Source organism: Mustela lutreola, chromosome 12 (genome assembly GCF_030435805.1).
Source record: "Mustela lutreola isolate mMusLut2 chromosome 12, mMusLut2.pri, whole genome shotgun sequence".
Classification (NCBI taxonomy): Eukaryota; Metazoa; Chordata; class Mammalia; order Carnivora; family Mustelidae; genus Mustela; species Mustela lutreola.
In genome coordinates, this window is record NC_081301.1 from 76,836,168 (window position 1) to 76,858,991 (window position 22,824).

The 22,824-nt window shown below is 39.8% G+C and overlaps 1 protein-coding gene and 1 long non-coding RNA gene across 3 annotated transcripts; one reads left to right on the forward strand and one right to left on the reverse strand.

Moving 5' to 3' along the window:
- Positions 1-244: 244 nt before the first annotated feature.
- LOC131812759 (spermatogenesis-associated protein 31D3-like) lies at positions 245-21,688 on the reverse strand. 2 transcript variants are annotated; one of them, XR_009346470.1, is made up of 6 exons: positions 21,133-21,688; positions 20,240-20,318; positions 2,900-3,050; positions 1,933-1,978; positions 1,333-1,393; positions 872-1,064 (listed from the first exon to the last, which is right to left on the reverse strand). XR_009346470.1 is itself a non-coding variant. In XM_059142628.1 (4 exons), the coding sequence occupies exons 1-4, from the start codon at positions 3,089-3,091 to the stop codon at positions 245-247; spliced, it is 1,119 nt and encodes a 372-aa protein (XP_058998611.1). In that variant the 5' UTR covers positions 3,092-3,245. The 2 variants fall into 2 exon arrangements, 1 of the variants encoding a protein (XP_058998611.1); XM_059142628.1 differs by lacking the exons at positions 20,240-20,318; positions 21,133-21,688 and having other exon boundaries at positions 245-1,064; positions 2,900-3,245.
- On the forward strand, positions 790-9,582 carry LOC131812760 (uncharacterized). Its single transcript, XR_009346471.1, has 3 exons — positions 790-877; positions 2,156-2,250; positions 9,146-9,582. It is a non-coding gene; the product is annotated as an uncharacterized LOC131812760 (long non-coding RNA).
- Positions 21,689-22,824: the final 1,136 nt, after the last annotated feature.

Sequence of the window (22,824 nt, forward strand, 5' to 3'; positions counted from 1 at the left end):
CCTCTTTTGAAGATGAGACTCTAGTTTTCTCTGAAGCTCTTCATTCAGAGGAAACTGCCCAGGAGTGACAGAGATTACAACTTGGGCCTTGGTGGCCTTGTGGCTCAAACAAGGGTTAGATGCAGAACAGTAGTCCTCCTGGGATCCTTGGACTATAGTGGGTAAACCCCACACACGTTTCTGTAACTTCTGCAACACGTTCCATTCCAGTTGTTGGATTTCTTTTGATGTGAGACGGTTGGATTCATTGTGAGGTCTGTGAAAACACACTCCACAGATGCTGATGTAGGCTAGAGGACCAGATGGGCCTGGGGCTGGACATGAGGGATGGGTAGGGGCTGGGTTTGAGGCAGGAGTTGAGGCGGGTTCTCAGGCATGGATGGAGGAAGTGGATGGGGAACTCCTGGGGATTCCTGCTCTGGGGAGGCATTCGAGATGTTATCTGAGGCATCCGCAGCAGGGAAGGACTCACTATGCAGAGTTTGGAGACCCCAAACTGGATGGGGGTTTGCTGTAAATGGCCCTCCTCCAAGGTGGTAGGATATGGACACTGTTCCCACAACTCCGGAAAGGGGCTGACATCTTGGGAAAGGCTATTTAGGGACACTGTCTCTGTTTGGATGCTACAGTCCACTGAATGGGCATGATGGGGTGGGACAGGAGGTGGAAATTCAGGGGGCTGGGCTGGGAAATGGTCCATTGGGAATTTGGAATCCAAGGAAGGAAAGGGCTCTGGAGGCACAGAATCACCCGGTGGTGAGGGTGGAAAGAAATCAGCCACAGGGATCACTGGGTTAGGTGAGAAGATGGAGGCAGGTGGTGGGGAAGACTCAGACAGCGAAGCTGGTATTAGCTCTCCTGGAGGGACTGCTGAGAGGTCAGTGGAGAGAGTGAATGATGAAGAAGTCACAGGAGCTGTAGAAGGCAAGGAAGTAGAATCTTCCAGTGCCTGCAGGAACAGCAGCCGATTGATCTCAGCAGATGTGCTGTTACTTATCTCACAGGAGGGTTCTGGACATAACAGTTGACGAAAGTGGATGGTATCATGATGCCAGCCGAGGGGGCTGTAGGAGACAGGAGGTAAAAAACTGCAGCCAGGACCAGAACAAGGGGAGGTGGCCATGCAGACCTGACAAGGGAGGGGCCACCTGAAGCCTGCTATCCCTTCACAATGCCCCACTTTTATGAACTGACAGTGTATTCAGTAGCCTTCACCCCAATATCTGTTCCTATGGCACCCCCACCCCATGGCTATGACAGACTGCAGTGAATCCTGCAATTGCATAAAACCTGCTCTAAGAGGCAATAGGATCAAGGGGGGAAACTGGTCACCTTCTTAAAATCGAGATCAGCTTCCGGGTCTCCTCCACTACCCGTTGGTACCATCTGCCATCTGGGGAAACAGGAGACTGAGTTATATAGTGAAAGCAGAAACATAGGTATTAATCCAGGAGTCCCCTTATAGGACAGCCTTGGGATGTTGGACTCTGAAAGCCCCAACAATCAATAGATGAGGGCAAATGGCCAGTGATGTGAAGCTGGTTAGTAATCTAGCTTCCTGTATAAAGTACTTTCATGTAAATTATCCATGTGATGATCAGACCACCTCTGTGAAGCAGAGAGGTCAGGGAAGACTCCTGAAGGTCCATGATGTCAGAGAGCTTTCACAAAGTCAGGAGACAGAAGTTCTGACTCTTGTCATCTCACACGGCCACCTAGTGGGAAGCACTCGTCCAGATCCATCAGTGCTCAATAATGGTCAGAGCAGGATCTGAGAAGGGTTTTGCACTCTGGCTACAATTCCATGAGCCTCTCCTCTGAGGGAATGTATCCAGCAGCTCGCATCCTCAGAGTTCATGGACCGGGCCCTCATGGAGAGGACAGCAAGCATCAGCCTTGGAGAGAGCTCAGGTGGAATAGGCAGAACCTTACCTTCCAGTGTCCCTCCTTTCCTCCTCCTCTTGGCTCTGCCCTGATGCTAGAAGAAAAATGAAAAGAATGAGGGGGGTTGGGACCCATGTCTTACTCTTCTCTCAGAAATGGAAACATCGTTTATGCAAGAATTCTAGGACTTTAGTAGAACTTTGTGTTCCTTGCTTTTTTCAGTTTTAAAGGTGATAAAATGTTGTCAATATTTACTCTTTGGAAAATCCAGGGGATGACTCTGTCTAGGAGGTCCACAATCAGAAGTCCTTTGTTCAATGAGGACATAGAAAAGGAAGCCCAACAGTCACACCTGTGCTGCCTCAGGTAGGACCCTGTAAACTAGGTCATAACTCCGACCTCACTGTCTTCTCAGAGGTTTAGCAGTGTTCTGATCATCTCAGCATGAAGGAAGGCTTGATCAAGTGATGCTGGACTTGGGAATGTGACTTGATATGGTCGAGTGCTGGGAAACTTTGTTCTCTTACACAGACCCCATCCTCTCAAAATAACCCAATCCAGGACTACAGAATCCCTGAGTTTGGGATTTTATCCAAGAACCACCACCATACCCAGATAGACTGTAGTTTCCAGTAGAAACCTTAGTTCTTTCTTAACACTTACCCCTGCCAGGCCTCTTTTCCTAGAGGAGTGAATGTCTGTTCTCTTAAGACTTCCCATTTTAGGTGTTTCTCCCACTCTACCAAACTCCTTTTAAAACCTGGGATTAGAGCTCCTGGATGGCTCAGTTGGTTAAGTGTCTGCCTTGGGGTCAGGTCAGGGTTCCAGGGTCTTGGGATCTAGCTCCACATTGCACTCCCTGTTTCTCTCTCCCTCTGCCCCTCTACCCCACTTCTGCTCTCTTCCTTTGTCTTAAATAAAGTCTAAAAAAAAAAAAAAGGAATAAAATTTTGGATTAGAAATGGAAACCGTAATAATCTATGTTGAGTTCCTCCCCTCCCCAAGGGTTTCTTACCTTTTGGGTAGTTTTGCTTTTCCAATTTGGAAATGGAATCCCCACCAGGTAGCACAGGAACAGAAGGAGCAATCCCAAACTGCACAGGAAGGTGAAGTTGGGATCAATCTCCAAGCATGTTGAGCCAGAGCTCAGACATGGTTTAGTATCGCTATTCAGAAATGAGAGAACATTCCAGTGTTGGAACTTCATCGTCTGAATCACAAGACAGCCTATATTGTGCACACGCTGAATATATATCGTCCCCAGGCTTACATCACAGAGCACGGTCACAAAGTGTTTCTGAGGGTGAGGGAGGGGACAGTTGAACAAGGTGTGTCCAGAGCCCCTCCCCACCTACTAGCTCAGAATACCCCTCCATCCTCCTGGTCCTTCAGGTCTGCCATCCTATTTTCCTACTCCTTTTCATCACTTATGAAACTTATGAAATTCTCTGTCATTCCATGTATAATTCATATATTACCTGGGTCCCTCTTCACTGTTTGAGAACTTGGCTTTCGTCTTACCAGGTCTGTGCCTTGAAAGTCTGCAAGGCTACCTGGAGTTTTTGCTTGTACCCTGACATTTACACTCAGGATCACATAGGTCCTCAGATCCAGCTTTCATATACAATGTGTTTTCCTGGGACACCTGGGTGTCTCAGTCGGCTAAGTAATCACCCTCAGCTCAGGCCATGATCTGAGGGTTCTGGGATCAAGCTCCACATCTGGCTCCTTGCTCCATGTGGAGCCTGATTCCCCCACTCCCTCTGCCTGCAGCTCCCCTGATTGTGTGCTCTCTGTCAAATAAATAAAACCTTTAAAAGAAAATGTGTTTGGCTTCCATGAACCCAGATAGAGACCTTAACGTTCTTTCACACTCACTCAGTTCCGTACATGTTGCACAGCACGTTTCAGTTTTTGTTTCATTCGGCCTTTAGTATCTTCCGTCAGAGAGGCTGACTCCATTAAACTCAATAATGCATTATTCAATAATCCCCAAACCAAAGTCAGTGTAAAATGACTGTAAATAATTAAACCTTCAAATGGTCTTGGGGGTAACTGTGCAGCACTCGTATTCCTAAAGTTAGTGAAGCTAAACTGCATAAAAGGTTTGGGGACAAGCTAACACACACACACACACACATACACACACACACCCTTTGACAAAACAATCCGTTTTCTCATTTATAAACTTAGGTTATTACTTATCTACTATATTACTATCCTACTACTTAGGATTAGTAAGAAGATTAGAGAAAATGCTTATAAAATGCCAAGCACAATCTCTGGCAACTAAGAGACAGTATCAGAGAAAGATCTGTTATTGTTGCCACTGCTGTGGCTCCAAATTAAAGTTCCCAGCTCAGATTTGGGAAGTAAGACAATCAAATATATGATCACTACTTAGGAAAAGCAGAACTAAGGAAAATCATTTTCCAGGGTTCTAGAGTGAGGGAGAAGTGCATAAAGAATAGAGATTTGAGTTGGGAAACAAAAGTGCTGATTTCATGCTTCCTTCCCACCACTTTCTGTATTAAGCAACCACGGTCAAGTCACTAAACTGGCCTCAACTATTACAAATGTAAAGTGGGGATAATAGTCCTTATTTTTCTATCTTCTTGGATTCCTCATGTGATATGTTAATAAAATATTATACAAAAAGAGTGGCACTAGTAGCTGTGACTTTTTTGTTGTTGTATACCTATAAAGAAATATCACACAATTAAGGCAAGATATTTAAACTTCAATTGCTTGCATAATTATTGTGTCAAGAGAGAAAAGTTGTTCACATTACTCCACAAACAGAAGAGGCATCTCACCACATTTTTTAAAAGCATAAAATGTTAATGATATGTCTAATAATGTGTTATGTCAAGGTTTAGAATTCATGACTAAGAAGATAAGACAGATGTCTATAAATGTACATATTTAGCAATAATAATAGCAGAATTAACAAATGCCAATACTGTCAATGAGAATACTGACACTAGCACAATATGATAGAAGGTTATGAACACCATCTTCCAAATACCCAAGCTGCAAGTTCCATGGGAACAGATTTCCCAGGTCACATAAGATATATTGAGTTTTATTATTTTAAGGACGCTATGATTTAACAATCATTTTTAGCCTGAGTCAGTCAGCACAATTTCTAAGCTGTGACCAAAGAATAATGTAGGTCCCCTGACAACCTTCCTCATTAATAATAACCATCTTCCCTCTTCCAGCTGAAAATGTCAAAGGACTTGACTGATAAAATTTTCCATACAGTCTGAGCATCACAGTACTTCAGTGAATATTGCTTCAAAAGAAGACTCCTACCCAGGAAGTCTTCAAGCCACCTTTGACTCCTCTGTCCCTTCAAGCCCTCACATTCAATGTTATTACATTTCCTGGATATTTCCTTAAGATATCTCTTAAATTTGTTCCTTTACTTCCATTTTCACTGCCACAATTATAGTCCACAGCATGACCTTTTGTCAACACTCTCAACTCCAGTTTTTTCTCCCTTCAATCCAGCCTATAAATCCCTGCCCATTTACCTCCCTAAAACACTGCTTACATCCTGCCACATGCTTTCTCAGGAGCCTATACTCAAGTCCATCCTTTGATCCCAGGGAGGAGCTTTCAAAAAGCACTGATGCCCAAATCCTACCTAAAGAGGTTCTGATTTAATTTATCTGGGATGGAGCCCAAATATTAATTTTTCTTTAAAGGTTCCTTGGGTGTTTCTAATGTGCAGCCAGGTTTGGGAACCACTTCAATGCATCTCTATTGCCTATTAAGTCAAACTAAGACTCCCAGAGCAGACGCTGCAGGTGCTCTCCTGAGATTCCCTCCCATTCCTTTGACCTTTCTATGCACCATCCCATGGCTTCGGTGTGATTTGTTCCTAATGCCCATCAATACATGCTACTCTTCTGATGACTGCCCTTGTGTGACTAGTGCTATTGCATCCTTGTTCCTGCAGAGAAAACAGAAGGGGCCTGGGGATTTATATCCCCTGGGGCAGCTCTAAGTCAATGCCTAAGAAATGTAGGAGTACGACTGCCTAGCTCCCTTGGCTGGATCTGGGCATATTCTGAAGTGTAATTTACACTTCAGAGCTCCCTAGCAGACCAGTCTAAGACAAACACTTTACCTAAATAAACACACACACACACACACACACACACACAAACACACACTGTGTGTGTGTTTAGATTTTTCCCCTTGCTTTTTTCCCCTTCCCTTTACTCCCTTTCTTGTTTCATCAGGTAGCACCTTCCTTAAGAAATCACTTGCATACAAAACCTCATCACAAGGTCTGCTTATGAAGAAGCCAACCTGTCTGACATCTCGCTAAAAACAATTCATAACTTGGTCCCACCATGTTTTCTGCAATTATCCATCATGTACTAGATGTGCTAGTTTTCTCATCAATTATACTTACTCCTTAAGCTATTTCCCAAGTGACCTCTGCGACTATCATAACTTCCTAACTTCCAAAAACAAACTCTATCACTCCCATGCCATGCATAGCCCAAAGCCCTATCCATGAAAAGTGCTCAATAAATATGGTTTGAACTGGTGCTGCCTCCTCCATGAAACTTGTTTCAACAATTCTAGCACATATAACCCTAGATGTATTCTCCAAATTCTATATTTAATGTCATCCACATTCATTTGTTGAGTTATTCAACAAATATTTATGTGATTACTATGTCCCAAGACCTGTGCTCACCATGGGGAATGAAACAGTAAGTATGGGGGCACGTGGGTGGCTCAGTGGGTTAAAGCTTCTGCCTTAGCTTGGGTCATGATCTCAGGGTCCTGGAATCAAGCCCCCTATCGGGTGTCTGCTCAGCAGGGAGCCTCCTTCCACCCCCATCCCCCAAGCCTGCCTCTCTGCCTACTTTTGATCTTGGTCTAATTAATTAATTAATTAATTTAAAGAAAAAAAGACACAGTAAGTATGGATTTTTTTTTTGTTCCCATGGAGTTTAGAATCAAGTTAAGGATACATATATTAAGCAAATAATCACACTAATAAATGTTGATTTATAGCCATGAACATCTAAGGTGAGATAAATGGTGCTGTGAGAAAACACAAAAAGTAATAAATGTCCTCAACTAGGACTTCTCTGAGTAAATAATGAAGAAGTGATGACCTAAAATTATTGTCCTTCTCTATTTTAGAGATTCTTGGTCCCACCCCCTGAAATTGCATACAAATTTTGTGTGACTATGTATTATTCTTTTAATAGATTTTTAAGAGGTCCATAACCACAAATGTTGCACAATGGCAATCCTATAGAAAACATGCCACATTTATCAACTGCCTTCTACGTGTACCCTATCTGGAGATCACTATTCATAGAAATGTTAATATTTTCTTTTGTACTTGATATTATTTAGTAAAATGTTAGACATATGCTCATCACTTAACAAATATTGTTATCCTCCCCCTGCTCTTAGCCTGAGTGTTTGCACAGAACTCAGATTCTCAAAAAACAAATAAGCAAAATGTCTTTATTTTCTTTATTAAATTAAGGGCCCATTTTGAGCAGTTGTGGGCGGGGTGAAATTGATTATCTTGGTTTTGTTTGGGTACCAGGAAAACAAGAGCAACAAAACAGGATTTGCGTGTTAAAACCTTCCGGGATGCCTGGGTGGCTCAGTCTGTTAAGCGGCTGCCTTCGGCTCAGGTCGCGGGATCGGGTCCCACATCGGGCTTCTTGCTCCACAGGGAGCCTGCTTCTCCCTCTGCCTCTACCTGCCACTCTGCCTGCCTGTACTCTCTCTATCTCCCTGACAAATAAATAAATAAAATCTTAAAAAAAAAAAAAAAAAAACCTGCTTGTACCAGGCTAGTGCCAAACAACTGTCTCTACATAGGCTTCAGTGTTTGCTACTTCAGGGATTTAACACATTCAACCTGGGAACTCCCTGCTGTTTTTCCCATCCTCAAACCTTAGCTACCCTAAATGTATGTTTGTTACCTAAAAGGTAAAAGCAAAAATCATTCATTTCATGCAGGAAAAAAAAAAAAAAAAAAAGGAAGCTGATTTCTTAATCAAGTATACTGATCAAATTCAAAGAAAAATAGAATGAAAATTAAAATTTAATTCCAAATGCCACTGGAAAAATATCTGTGACTACATACACATTGAAAATAATGTTATAGCATTAAGGAGGGCAAATGATCTGATGAGCACTGGGTATTATACACAACTAAGGAATCATTGAACACATCAAAAACTAATGATGTACTATATGTTGGCTAATTGAATTTAATAATAATAAAAAAGGAATAAGGGCATTTGGGTGGCTCAGTCGTTAGGCATCTGCCTTCAGCTCAGGTCATGATCCCAGGGTCCTGTAACTGAGCCCCACATCGTGCTCCCTTCTTGGCAGGAAGCCTGCTTCTCCCTCTCCCACTCCCCCTGCATGTGTTCTCACTCCCACTGTCTCTCTCTCTCTGTCAAATAAATAAATAATCTTTAAAAAAAAAAGAAATATTATGTATGTACAGACAAAAAGTTAATATACAATTATATAATAGAAACAACAAATACTTTTCATTTGTATACTTCAAAATGCATTTAAACATGTTATAGATGGAAAAATGTATATAGGGTGCCTGGGTGGCTCAGTGGGTTAAAGCTTCTACCATAGGCTCAAGTCATGATCCCAGGGTCCTAGGACCTTAGGGAGCCTGCTTCCTTTCCTCTCTCTCTACCTGCCTCTCGATCTACTTGTGATCTGTCTGTCAAATAAATAAGTAAATAAACCTTAAAAAAGAAAGAAAGAAAGAAAAATGTATATATAAACCACAATGCCTAACTTACATCAATAAACGCAATAACATAAAAAAGAAAATAAGGAAAATTATACCATATTCCAATATATTGCTAAGGTGTTGTTAAAAATGTAAAAATTTCAACAACTTGTACTTGAATTTCAGGTCCAGCAGCCCTGAGATAATGGTGCAAAATGTGCAAAACACAAAAACACAGCAAAATATTAAGGGAATAATTAAACTGAATAATCAAAAGACAAACAGGCATCAAAGTTCTAAAGAGGAAAAAGACTACTTTAATACCACATTCTCATCTCATGTTTCTCTTAAACTTGAAGCTCAGAGTCTCAAAGATTGGCTATTACTAGAACATCCTGAACAGATGACACCATATGCACACATCAATATTTTAACAGACTGCCGTTCTTGAACGGTCCAGGGACCAAACACCAAATTTTAAATTTTTATTTCCTTCTCTCACAGGTTGACAACCCCTATGCCCCTGCACTCCTGTTCACTTCCATCCTAGGTATGCTGTTAATAAAGGGAGAAGACATCAGATACAAACAATATTGGCACTTAATAACAACTCAGGTATAAAGTCTGATCAAGTAGCTGAAATCCACAGTTCATTCTGAAAGCAAGATTTGATGTATGGTTTCTTATTTATGGGTTTTCCTCTCTTGTTAACATATATAATTAAATGCATGATAAGTAGTTAAATATTAGAAATCAAGTCTCAAAAACTACTTTAAGAAGGAAGGATGAGGTAGCAAATTACTCTCCATCCAGGGAATGATGACAGAGTATGAAAGAGTATAAGGCCATCTAATTTTGTCATCTCTTGCATCTACTTTTTAGGGCCTTTGAGCCTCTATCTGTTTCCTAACATGTCCTCCCAGGACTGTCACACTCCCATGGACAGAGTCAGCAATTCTCCATGTTAATTCTATCCTCTCTTCTGCTGCTTCGATGCAAGTAAAGGAAAAACAATTTTACTACACATAAGGGCAGCTTTAATTTAACTCCCATTTTTAAGTAATTTATTCTTAAACATTAATATTTAAGTTATTAATGACAAATTATCTGCTACAAATGTCATGAGTGATGAAAATGAACCAATATATTGATATCCCAAAGTAGACATTCGCTGGCCTCAATTAAAAACTTGCCTATTCTAACCATGAGGTATTTTGCATAATATCACAGACCTGAAAGAAATACTAAGTAACCATTTAGTCCTGTACTTTGCAACTCCTCTGTCTGGAGCTCTCACATACACTAAAAGACTATTACAGTTTTTCTTTCCTTCCTTACTGAGAGTTCTAGCTGGGAGGGGGGTGGGGGGGATGAAGGTAGAAAGGAGATAAGCTGATGAATATGATGGAGGAGGTTTCACATTCATATGTGTGTTGGATATATAATGTGATCATGGAGCAGTGCTATGGATGAAACGATATCTAGAGGCTAAGAAATTGGCAGCTTCACTGTGCCCAAAGAAGGTTCACTGGGCTGTCACTGACCAGTAAAGATTCACTAAAAGCAGTGGAATAGGCCCTAAATGTTTTTAGTTCACTTCATTGTCAGCCCAAGTACACTACTGTTCAAATAAGATTCATACTTGGGTTGCTTTCACTATACAAATAAAACAACCCAAGAATTTTTCTATAACAATGGATTTTTAATTGGCATATTAAATCCCTCCCCCCCACCACCTCCAAGCCAAGGCACCCCTCCAATGACTTTGATTAATCCTTTTGTAGAATTATGAACTTGGAGAGCTTTTTAAAGGAGAAAGGGATTGAACGCCAGGTGGGATTTAGCCAAAGCTGTCACAGCTTTTGGTTGTTACCCCTCATAATCCATCTTGCTGAATCAAAAAGCAAACTGTGAACAAAGAGCTTAGGCAGTTTGTTTGAAGATACACTCCTGTCTTTCTAGGAGGGATTAAGTCATGGCTACAGTTTGTTTGGAAAATTATCCACATGAAAATTATTAAATTCATGTGGCATCTCTTTGAGCCAAAATGTTTTATAACTTTTCATCTCTATATCACAGTGATAATAATGCTGTAGTTTTTATACTGAAACACAGACCCTCTCCTCAGTCTTTCAGAATATTGCTTAATATTTTGCATTTACCACAAGAATACACAAGATGTTGACTTTTAGACTTTTAAATAATAAGGATCCAGGCTCTTCCTTTAAAGAGGAATCACAGCCATACCAGATGTGGAGAGAAGAGGATTATTTTAGCATTTATTCCCAACACTGGGCTTCCTAAAAGCCTCACTGGTGCCGTGCTGAAACAGGAGAAACAGATTAGATAGTTAAGACCTTGGGCAAAAAGGGAAGAATAAAGCCAACCCTGTGATATATTTCAAAAGTAAAGTGTTTTCCCTCAGAATGGGAATTTTCTTCATGGTAAATGGATCCAAATCTTAGAATATGCTATAATCTTAATTATCTAAACAATAAGCCTCCTGTGTATCACCAAATACTCCATTTTTGACACTCAAGGTATTTTCGTTATTCAAATAATCCTTGAATTGAGATGGAGGCAGGGAGATTATTCAACAATTAATGGTTGCTATGTATCAGGCACCAGGGCAGGTCTTAGAGAAACAGGATTAATGAACTGCTGGCCCTTTCTTCTTGAGCTCATAGTCCAGTAAAGGAAGCAAACATGTAAACAAACATTATGATAAAAACCACAAAAGAAGGGTAACCATTGTGTTTAATAAGCAGAACTCCACAGAATATGGGGGGTGGTGGGGGGAAGCCCTTCATCTTTTCCCCTCACAGCCTCTTTGTAACCAATCTACAGACTCATTTTTCTCTTGCCCTTTGAAGGAAAAGTTGGGCAAAGAAAGGTCCCATGATTTCCTTAAACACTCTTCTGTAGTGCCAAGAATAACCCAACTAGGTAATTAAAATGCCCAGTCCAGGTTATTATTGATTAATAAACACCAACTTCATTTAAAATTCAAAGTTCCCTCTGCCAAATTGCTAGTACTTTCAGGCTGGAAGAGTGGAGAACGATATGGCCTTCTTTTTCTCCATTTCCCCACCTTCCACTTTTCTACCCATTCCATACCCAGCTGCACATACAAATTTGCCTCTGCTCACATCAGGGATGCAGTCAGAGAAGAGGAGAAGGAAGCATCTGAAAATGACTTGACTACTACTATTAGAATCTGAACAAAATAGATTCTCTCAGAAGTTGCTTTTATTTATTTATTTATTTGTTCCACAAATATTAACCGAACACCAATTACATTCTAGGTACTGTTCGAAACACTGGGGACACCTAGTGAGAAAAACAAAGTCTTTGAGTTTACGGACATAATAGCCTAGTGGGGGTATAAGCAGACATAGACATGCTATAAGTTGACAAGTGCTATGGAAAAAAAAAATTAAACAGGATTAAGGAAATAGGGAGCATTAAGAGGTAGATGCTATTTTACTTAGGACAGTCAGGAAAGCTGTTTATGATAAGTCAATATCTGAGAAGAAACACAGTAAGGAAAAAAAGAAAGCTGAAGGATTTAAGCTAAGCAAATGTCAGAGTAAAGCGGATTCCAGCCTGAGATACTAATAATTGCAAAGGCCCTGAGGTAAGCAAATGCTATAAGAATGTTATAAGAACAGCAAGATGTAGCATAGTTAGAATAGCAATGAATAGAATAGCATAGCTAGAACAGAATGAGAGAAGGAAAGAATATTGGGGATGAGGCCACAAATGTAGAGGAAGTTAGAACATATGAAAGGAACTCAGGTCACTGGGCTTTTTTCTGCATCAAAAAGAGAAGCTTTGGGAAGTTTTGAGCAGAGATGTAAAATGATACATGTTTTGTAAAAATCATCCTGGCTTCAAGGTAGAGAAGAGAATGCAAAGTAAGCATCGAAGTAGGGAGACAACTGGGAGGCTACTATAAGAATTCACAGCAGAGATGATGATGGCTTAAACCATTATGATAGAGGAGAAGGAAATAGAATTGGGCAGATTCTGGATATACTGTAAAGGATTTAATGATGGGCCAATTATGAGGTATAAAAGTGAGACAGAAATCAAAGCTGACTCTAAACTTTTGACCTGAGGAACCTGAAAAAGGATGTAGCTATTCACTGAGATAAGGGAAAAAAAAATGTGAGAGGATAAGGTTTGATTAAGAAGAAACAAAGAGGGACACCTAGCCAGCTCAGTCTGCTAAGCATCTGCCTCTGCTCAGGTCATGATTCGGGGGTCCTAGGATCAAGTCCTGCATTGGGCTCCTTGCTCAATGGGGAGCCTGCTTCTCCCTCTGTCTGCCATTCCCCCTAATATGCTCTATCCCTCTCTCTGACAAATAACAAAAATCTCAAAAGAAAAAATATATATATACCAGAATGTTATGTAACAAAAACAAGGGTTTTATTTTGTATATGTTAAGTTTAAGCTTCCTTTTTGATATCTAATGTAAATAGAGAAGTAACCTTTCAATACTCAACACTGGAGTGCAGAGAAGTCTAGCCTGATCAGCACAATGCATTGTATTTAAAGATATAAACAGGGGGGCGTCTGATCAGCACAATGCATCGTATTTAAAGATATAAACAGGGGGGCGTCTGGGTGGCTCAGTGGGTTAAAGCCTCTGCCTTCGGCTCAGGTCATGATTCCAGGGTCTTGGGATCGAGCCCCGAATCAGGCTTTCTGCTCTACATGGAGTCTGCTTCCTCCCTCTCTCTCTCTCTCTCTCTGCCTGCCTTACTGCCTACTTGTGATCTCAGTCTGTCAAATAAATAGTTTCCGGGGCACCTGGGTGGCTCAATGGGTTAAGCCTCTGTCTTCAGCTCAGGTCATGATCTCAGGGTCCTGGGATCAAGCCCCGCATGGGGCTCTCTGCTCCTCGGGGAGTCTGCCTCTCCCTCTCTCTCTCGGCCTACCTCTCTGCTTGTGATCTCTCTCTCTGTCAAATAAATAAATGAAATCTTAAAAAAAAAAAAAAAGACAGTTTCATATCAAATAATTCATTTCCCTCATTTGAAGTGTAACTATGATTACCTCCTGAGATGTCAAATTAAGATTTTGCTTCTCCTGACAATGATAACACAGTAGTATAAATACCTACAAATATGAAATTAGAGTTTTAACTGCATTTGACATTTTTCAAAAGGATATATGTAGATTAAACTATCAAATAAAACTCAATCATATATGCTTTCATGTTGCATGATTACTGCCCTTGGAACAACCCAAGTCAGAGACAGGAAAAATTAATATTGGTCTACCAAATATCACTAGTGTTTCCTATTGTAAGAATAATAGGAGCCTTGTTTAATGTCAATTACCCTGTAATTAAAATAATAATAATAATAATGGCAGACAGATTTCTCACTATTGGAGAAGGGGATTACAGATATGGAAGGGAAAAAACTAAAATTAACCCTGAAGTTTGGGTTTGACTGGAAGTGGAGATATTAGTGTAAACTCATAGTTTTTAATGTATATAGATATAGGATAAATATAGATGTATATTATATGTGTGTGTGTGTGTGTGTGTGTGTATATACACCGAGAAGGCATGGGGGTAATAATACTCCAGTAACAATGAACACACTTAGCACTCTTAGCACCCATATATTGGCTTCTAAATACTGTACTCCAGCAAACAGAACCAGGATTTCTTAGAGAAAAGGCTGATTCTAGGACTGGTGCCGGGAAAATACCAGATGGTCTTGACATATGGTGCTAAATAAGAAAATAAAAAAATGTTCAAAGAATGATAGAGATATGTCAAAAGTACCCAGAAGTTAATCTTAGGGGTTTCCACTATCTAATCCTGTGACGATAGGAACATCAAAATAAATATTGATAATAACAGACTATAATCCTCTAAATAAGATAGAAAACCATGAGCCCATATGAATAGAAATGAATAAAGAATGAAAAGTTTGATGAATAAAAAGACATATACATAGTTTCAAAGAACCCACCACAAAATAGTAATTACAAAGAAAAAAAGTATAAAAGCCTGGCACACAACACCTTAATCAGTGATTAAACTGAGCATTATCAGTAGTAGGATTGATATTGATAAATATTGATAAGTTGTTAGGACAAAATAAGAAATCAGCCTTACTTGTGTGCTACTCCTACCAAAGGCTTAAAGTCTAAAACTAAATATATGGGAACATCAAACAAATCCAAACTGAAAGATATGCTATAAAATTAATAGTTTCTAATATTAAGAATTTATGGCCATCAAGCATCAGCTGAGGAACTCTCCCAAACTAAAAGAGACTATTTTTCATTACAAAACTTTTTAATATTTTTTTACCATGTGCATTACTTCCTATTCAAAAGTTTATCCATTAAAAATTTTAAGCAAACAAATACAATTTGAAAACTAAAGAGTTTGACCCAGAAATTACATTTCTAGGTATATACTCTAGAGAATAACTTGAAAACATTCACAAGGGAGCATTGTTTATAATAATGAAAAATAGGAAACAAATGTGCAGCAATACAAAAAAAATAAACCGTTGAATATCCATTTAAAGAAATACTATGCAGCAGTTAAAAGGAATGAGGTAAATCTACATGCACTATTATATGTAGATTGACAAGATATCTGTTGAATTAAAAAAAAATGCTCCTGAGCAATGTCCATAATATGACACCTTTTTAAGTGAAATAAACAACTATTCATATTTTAGGTCTATGCATAGCACAGAATGTATACCAGCCTAATGACAGTGATAGTGCTTACCTCCTAGGAATGGGTGATCTGTAGGAGTCTTTAAGCTTATGGATACTGTTTTAATTTTTTTTTATTTTTTTTAAATACTGTTTTAATTTTTTAATTTAGATAATTTAATCACACATTACTTACATTTTTAAAAATAATTAAAAGAAATAATTTAAAATAAAACTGACCTAAAGTAGCTTGCATTCTATTTTGGGAATATATTGAAAAATGATAAGCCTAGTGCTTCTCTTCTGTCAAGCATACTTTTTCATCCAATTCACTTGATCTTTCAAATACTATATTCTCACTTCATGTTATCTCATGGAGCAATCAACCCAATGCCATTCTGATCATAGAGGTGGGTCCACAACCTCGTCTGGCCCATCAATACCTCTATCCCTATGACCACATTTTTGGTTCAGGAATTAGCAAATATTCATATCAGTATTAATTTTTTTTTAATTTAAGCTACTTTGGGTTAGATTTCTACCCACTTGTATCCAAGTATTTCTGGCAAATATAGAGAGACATACATTTAAACAAATATAGTCAACAGAATAAAACAAGTAAAAGAGAAACAATAAAAAAAAAGACAGACACTATATGAAGTGGCATATTATTTAAGATAGACTATTATATGTTAAAGATACGTACGATGAACCATAAATTTACCACAAAAAAACACAGAGCTAATAAGATCGAATAATAAATGATAAACAATATATTCAATACAAATAAGGAATGAAATATATGAAAGAGTTACAAATGACACAAAGAACAAAGAACAAATGAATAGCAAAAAAAAAAAAAAAAGATTCAAACCCAACTAAATCAATAATCACATTATACATAAACAGCCTACATTAGTTTTCTATTGCTGCCATAACAAATTACCACAAACTTAGTGTCTTGAAACAATACAAATTAATTCTCTTACAGTTATGAACAACAGAAGTCTGGTACAAGTCTCATCAGGCTAAAACCGAGATCTGCAAGATGTATTCCTTCCTGGAGACTCTCTGAAACTGTTTCCTTGCTAATTCAAGTTGTTTGAAGAATTAAGACTCCTACAATTGCAGAAAAAAACAAACAAAAAAAAAAGACTATTTCTTTTCTATCAGCTGAGGGCTGCTATTGCTTCTAATAATTACTTGAAAGCTTTAGCTCATGGTTGCCTTCCCCCATTTCCAAAGCAGGCAATAGAGGATCAAAGACTCTCAAATTTTGAATTTCTCTTGCCTCTCCTCCTGTCTTCAAATCAACCTGATTTCTGCTGGGAAAAGTTCTCAGATATTAAGGACTCACACTGGACCCACATGGCATTCCAAGATATACCCATTTTAAGACAGCTGATAAACAATCTTAATTCCATCTGAAAACTTAATTACCTTATATCATATAAGGTAACATATTCATAGGTTCCAGGGATTAGGACATGATCATCTCTTGGGGGCCACTATTCCACCTACCACCAGTTTAAACATTCACTAAAAGACAGAAACTTGGGGTGCCTGGGGCTCAGTCAGTTGGGTGTCCAACTCTTAATTTCAGATAGGGTCATGGTCTCAGGACTGCAGGATCAAACCCTGCATCAGGCTCTGCACTGGGCTGGGAGCCTGCTTAAGATTCTCTCTCTCCCTCTCCCTCTGCCCCTTCTTCCACCTCTCTTTAAAAAAAAAAAAAATCAAAACTAACACACTTCAAATATTAAGAAACACTCTAAATTTGTTTAAAAAAAAAAACAAAAAGATAAATGATCCTAATCAAAACAAAGCTGGGAAGAGAAGAGTGATGCAAAACAGTAGACTAGGACTCCAGGAGGCTTTGAAAAGTTCTCCCATATACCAGAGAATCTAGAAGCCACAGACATGTACACGATAGGACAATGTACTGAAAAGACCTGAGAGAACACTACTCTTTCACCAGTAGCTAATCTTTAGGCTCAGCAAAAACAAGAAGGGAGTGCTCCAGCACACAGCCAATCTGCAAAGATCTAGAGTCTTTTCTTTCCTCTTTTTTTCTTTTCTCCCCAGTCATTTAAGAAAATCTCTGACAAACCACTACCTGAGCACTAAGCTAAAAAACAGACTTCACCCACACACAACAAAGAATAGTCTGAAAACTGACATACTTAATAACAAGGTTTCAAAATATATAAAGAAAGAAACACCACTTCAAGGAGAAATAGATAAATCCACAATTACAGTCAAAGATTTCAATAGCCTTCTCTAAGTAAGTGACTGAAAAGACAAACAAAAAATCAGTTTGGACATAGAATACTTGAACACACTGTCAATCAATTTGACATAATTAACGTTCATACAATACTCCACACAAGAGAAAAATGTACAAGATTAACCAAGACAAAACACGTTCTGTATTGAGACATAAATAAATCACACACACACACACACACACACACACACACACACATTACCAAATAAATTTAAACTCTTCAAATTGGAAAAAGTATGTACTTCTACCACAGGGAATTTTTTTAAATCAGTATCAGAAAAATCTGTGAAAAATCCACCAAATATTTGGAAATTAAATAAAAACTTCTAAATAACCCATGGACCAAAGAATAAATCAAAAGGGAAATTAAAAATACTTTGAACAGAATGAAAACAAAACATAACACACTGAAATTTCCAAGATGTACTTAAAGCAGTATTAAGAGAAAAATTCATAGCACTAGATGTCTTTATAAGAGAAGTCTCAAACCAGTGACCTTCGGTTCTATCTTAAGCAACTACAAAAAAGAAGTGCAAATTAAACCCAAAGTAGGTTAAAAAAAAGAAAAAGAAAGAAATAATAAAAGCCAGAGAAGAAATCCACGAAATAGAAAACACATAACAAAAACAGTGGAGAAAAATCAACTAAACCAAATAATAGTTCTCTGAAAAGATTTTTTAAAATTTAATAAAGCTCCAGCCAATATAGCTGGAGAAAGAAGTTGCAAAACTGGAAAGGGAGAAAACTAGGATGAACCCTGTGGTGTTAGATTATAACTAGAAGTATTGGTGTGAACTCACAACTTTCAACACATGTAGAGATGAGAAAAATAAATTAGTATTTAAATGTGTGAAAGTGTGTGTGTCTGCATATATATACATATTCCTTAACTCTATTTATTGAGACAGTCAACAAACAGCAACATCCTAATAATAATGAACACATCTAGCAAACTGACGTTGGCTTCTGAATACCATTTTCCATTAAAGAAATCAAGAACTGAAGGATTATGCAAGGAAAAGTATACAATCAGCTTGAAACATCTTTTGTGTCAGAAAGTAAAAAATGCTTGAGATAAATCAAAAGAATACAACACTCAGACTGAGGTAATCAGCTAAAACTGACAATTTGGGCACCAAAATAAGTGAACAGTAGCAGACTGAATTGAATCAACTAGAAACCAATAGTCTGTATTGATATAAGTAGCACAGAAATTAATTAATTGATTGATGTGGAATGAGACACTTTGTTTTGGAATGGGGTATTTAATGGGGTATTTAAGGAGAGTTTTGACTCAGGAGAATGTGAACATCTATTACTAATATAACTAAAATTAATTACCAAAATATAGCTCATGACCTGAAGGATCTTATAATCTCTTTGGGGAACGTACTATACTGTGAGAGTTCTAGGATTTCTCTGCGCAACATATTTTTCCAGCTTCTCCACGAAGTAACTGCCTAGCTACAATAGAGAAGAATATAAAGTGGCTCTTGTGTTTCTTGCTTGGATTTTCAGGTGCTACTGAAACTGGAACTGTATGGGGAAGGGAAGGTTAGAGATAAAGGAAGACAACAGGTTCAGTCTGTAAGATCTGATAAAGGAGGTTCAGCAAGCATTTGGTTTCACTGGCTTGACACTCAGAGGACAGTCTACTGCTGAATCAGCTAACCACATGAGGACACAACTCATCTAAGGAAGCAGGAGAAAGAAAAAAGCATTTGGCCTAGGGCAGAATCCAGGGTTACTCGGACATAGGAAAAGCTTGACGCTGTTTGGAACAGGAAGGTTTATAAATAAGTACAATTATGACCAAACATGGGAAGCCAAAATAGTAAAATTTCAGAAGTTAGAAACTAACAAAATGTCAACAAAAAGCAGTTGAATATTCTACCACTTAAAAGAATGTTATCATAAAAACGTTATGAAAGTTTATAATGACTTAAAAATGCTTATGATAGTGTTTTTCAGTTAAAATATATATTATTTAAGCAGTATTAAAAGTAGACATAGTGGGGCACCTGGATGGCTCAGTGGGTTAACGCTTCTGCCTTCCCCTTGGGTCATGATCCCAGGGTCCTGGGACGGAGCCCCACATCCAGCTCTCTGCTTGGCGGGGAGCCTGCTTCCATTCCTCTCTCTCTCTGCCTGCTTGTGATCTCTGTCAAATAAATATATTAATTTTTTTTTAAAGTAGACATAATAAAATCTCAAAGAAGATGCACCAGAAAGTTAACAGTAATTGTTTTGAAGGTGGGAATCTACGAGGTTTATTTTAGCTTCACCTATCTTTCAAATTCACATTTAATACTTTCTAATAGTAGAATTAGTCACAATTGGGATTCTCTTCCACCTCTTACAATGATAATCATGGTGACACTTCCTAACACAGAACCAGGACACAAAGTGGCATGAATGCATCAATGCCCGCAATGTAAGGCAATTACCTGAGTGTTTCTAATCAAAGACACGTAGTCCCGCCTGCTGGAGAGGTGCGCGTCCTGCTATCCTGGTTCAGGCAAGGCGTGACAAATGGCTCTGCCTCTAGCCTGTCCATAATGCCTCGATGACCTATACCTGAGGTTCCCACAAACCATACCTACTGAATTCACCGCTAGGTCCCCGTGGTTGAAGCTCTTGTTGGCTTGTTTGAAAACTGGCGAACTGCGAACATCCTTCCAGTTCCGGGTTCTGCCGCGAATCAGAAATGATGACTGTTAATTGAGTGTCTGAACTCACATCTTGACGTCTCACTGTCCCGACCAGTGCAGGCACTTGCAAGGCACTAGGCTCTCCGGGGGCCGGAAGTCCACGAGGTCACCACAGGCGCCCCAAACCCTTCAGTAACATCAACCCTTAACACGACTCTAAATGTTTCACTTCATTCCACGTCCCAGGGCCACCCCTGTCAGATATTATCTCTGCAAATAATAGATGAGATCTGAGCCAGGCTTCTTGTACAAGGGCAGGCAGCTGGTACATGGTGAAGTCTTAACAGGGGTCCATATGGCCGCTCTATTCATTACTAGGATCACCTCAGGAAGTTCCATCCAGTGACCTCCGCAAAGGGCGCTTGCGTGGCTCGCTGAGGCACGTTCTCGGAGACCGTTAGGCATTGAGCGGCCTCTAGAGCCAACAGCCAGGATGGAAAAGGCCAACTGTGGGAAGGGTCCTTCTGGGCAGAAGGGTAGGTCGTTCGGACACCCAGAAGTTCTCCGTCAAAATCTGACTTTGGGGCAAATCAAAACTCGATTTTCAGAAGTGATGGAGACAGGATCCAGAAGACTGAGGTGAAATGCTTAACAGTCAGACGGTACAGCACCGCCGCCATGAAAAAGCCAAACACCACAGCCTCCTCAACCCCGCACCTAGATGGGCTCACTCTGGACATGGTCCGCCCCCGCGTATGCTTTGCCCTGAACGTTATCCCGCGCTTGGCACGGTTTGCCCTGGATATAGTCACCACCCCAAGTGTGGCTGGACCTCCACATTGCCCTGAGCCTACCTGGACGTGTTCCGCCCCTGAGCGTGGCTCACCCTGGGGTAATACCGCCTCTGGGTGTGGCTTTCCCGAGACGAAGCCCGCCCCTGGATGCAGTCCCCTTCAGGACGCAAACCGCCGCAGGGTGTGGCGTATGTAGCCTGTACGTAGCCACACCCCCGGGTGCGACTTGCCCTGTGCGTGGCTCCGCCCCCAGAGCAGGCTGGTCTGAACCTCTCCTTAGAAATCCCTTCTGTTACTGGCTCTTCTGTCTGGGAGTTTCTGAACTCTGCTGGCGTGCCAGACTGTATTGAGGTAAATATGTTCTCAGTTTTTGAGAAAAGTAGACGATAAAGCCAAATATTCAAGCAGTGAAAAAAAAGTGCTGTAAGTTGGGAAGCAAGGACAGATCCCCGAGGAAAACCTTTCAGTATAATAGGAAGGAAAGAGAAAAGAAGGATAGATGTTCACGTGTTGATATTGTTACTCTTTTGAAGTCTTTTGATGATGAAAAGTTCTGGTGACCTTTTATTTCCCTGCCGTGGTCCTGCACATCCGCTCAACGAATGAGGTGACGAGAAATTCTAGAAAAGTGAAATCATTTTGAACGCTTAGGTAAGAGAATTGACTAAAGAACAATCATATGAGGTCGGCCAGGACAGGGAGCTTTGTTTCCTTCACTGGTGTGCCCCTAATGCTTCGAAGAATGCCTAGTGCACATTAAACACTGAAGGAACTAATGGGTTGTTTTCACGGATTGTTGAAGCTAATACTATACAACATTTATGGTGGCATCAACACAATTACTTGTGTTGATTTTATCCTACATGAATCACCCCTTTATTAGAATACAGGTCTAAAAAAGACACAACTGCCTTTTGCCTGGCATGACAGATGAAAGGCGAATGAAAAGCTGTCAAAAGTAGAGCTCTTAGATGGAGAGGAGCAGGGAGCTGGGGGAATTGGAGGGGGAGACAAACCATGAGACACTGTGGACTCTGAGGAACTAACAGAGGGTTTTGGAGGGGAAGGCGGTGGGAGGTTGGGTGAGGCTGGTGGTGGGTATTATGGAGGGCACGTATTGCATGGAGCACTGGGTGTGGTGCATAAACAAAGAATTTTGTAACACTGAAAATTTTTTAAAATGAATAAAAATTTAAAGAAAAAATAGAGCTCTTTAGGTTTGGAATTAAGTGACGAACAATGAAGTTTTCCTTGGAGAGTGAGGAAATGAGACAAACCAGTCTAGATGGATAGGGAGATGTGTACAGTGCCTTGTAGTTCCTAAGTTGAAGAATTGGCGTACTGAGGGCATAAGCTGAAAGGATGAACTTGGTGGAATGTCAGACTGTCTTTTCAGATGGCAGAAGTGTTCCTGGTGATAAGTTCTAGGACATGGCCATAACTAAACTGGAATGGAAGTAAAGGGTTCAAGGATGAGAAGGGGTGAACAGTGAGAGACCAGATTATTGGACGGTCTATCCACATGGGTGTTGGGGACTCTGACTGATTCCTCCTCCTTCAGGTTCTTCTCCTTGACCCCAGCCCATCCCACCTTCCGGAATCAGCATTTCCTGCAAACCCAAGCTTTAGTCATGGCATAACTCTGGACAAGAAAGCATAAATGGGGCAGAGAAAGAGGTCTGGAGTAGACATCTGTTTTATTTTTGATACCTAGCATTCACTCACCTTCTGGAAACAGTCCCTTTATTGATC

Excerpts from the sequence above, each read along its gene's own strand:
- LOC131812759 (XM_059142628.1), bottom strand. The coding sequence starts at position 3,091 with ATGAAGTTCCAACACTGGAATGTTCTCTCATTTCTGAATAGCGATACT. Across the intron at positions 1,979-2,899 it reads AAAGCAAAACTACCCAAAAG|CATCAGGGCAGAGCCAAGAG; the intron begins GTAAGAAACCCT and ends TTTTTCTTCTAG. Across the intron at positions 1,065-1,332 it reads CTGATCTCGATTTTAAGAAG|CCCCCTCGGCTGGCATCATG; the intron begins GTGACCAGTTTC and ends TGTCTCCTACAG.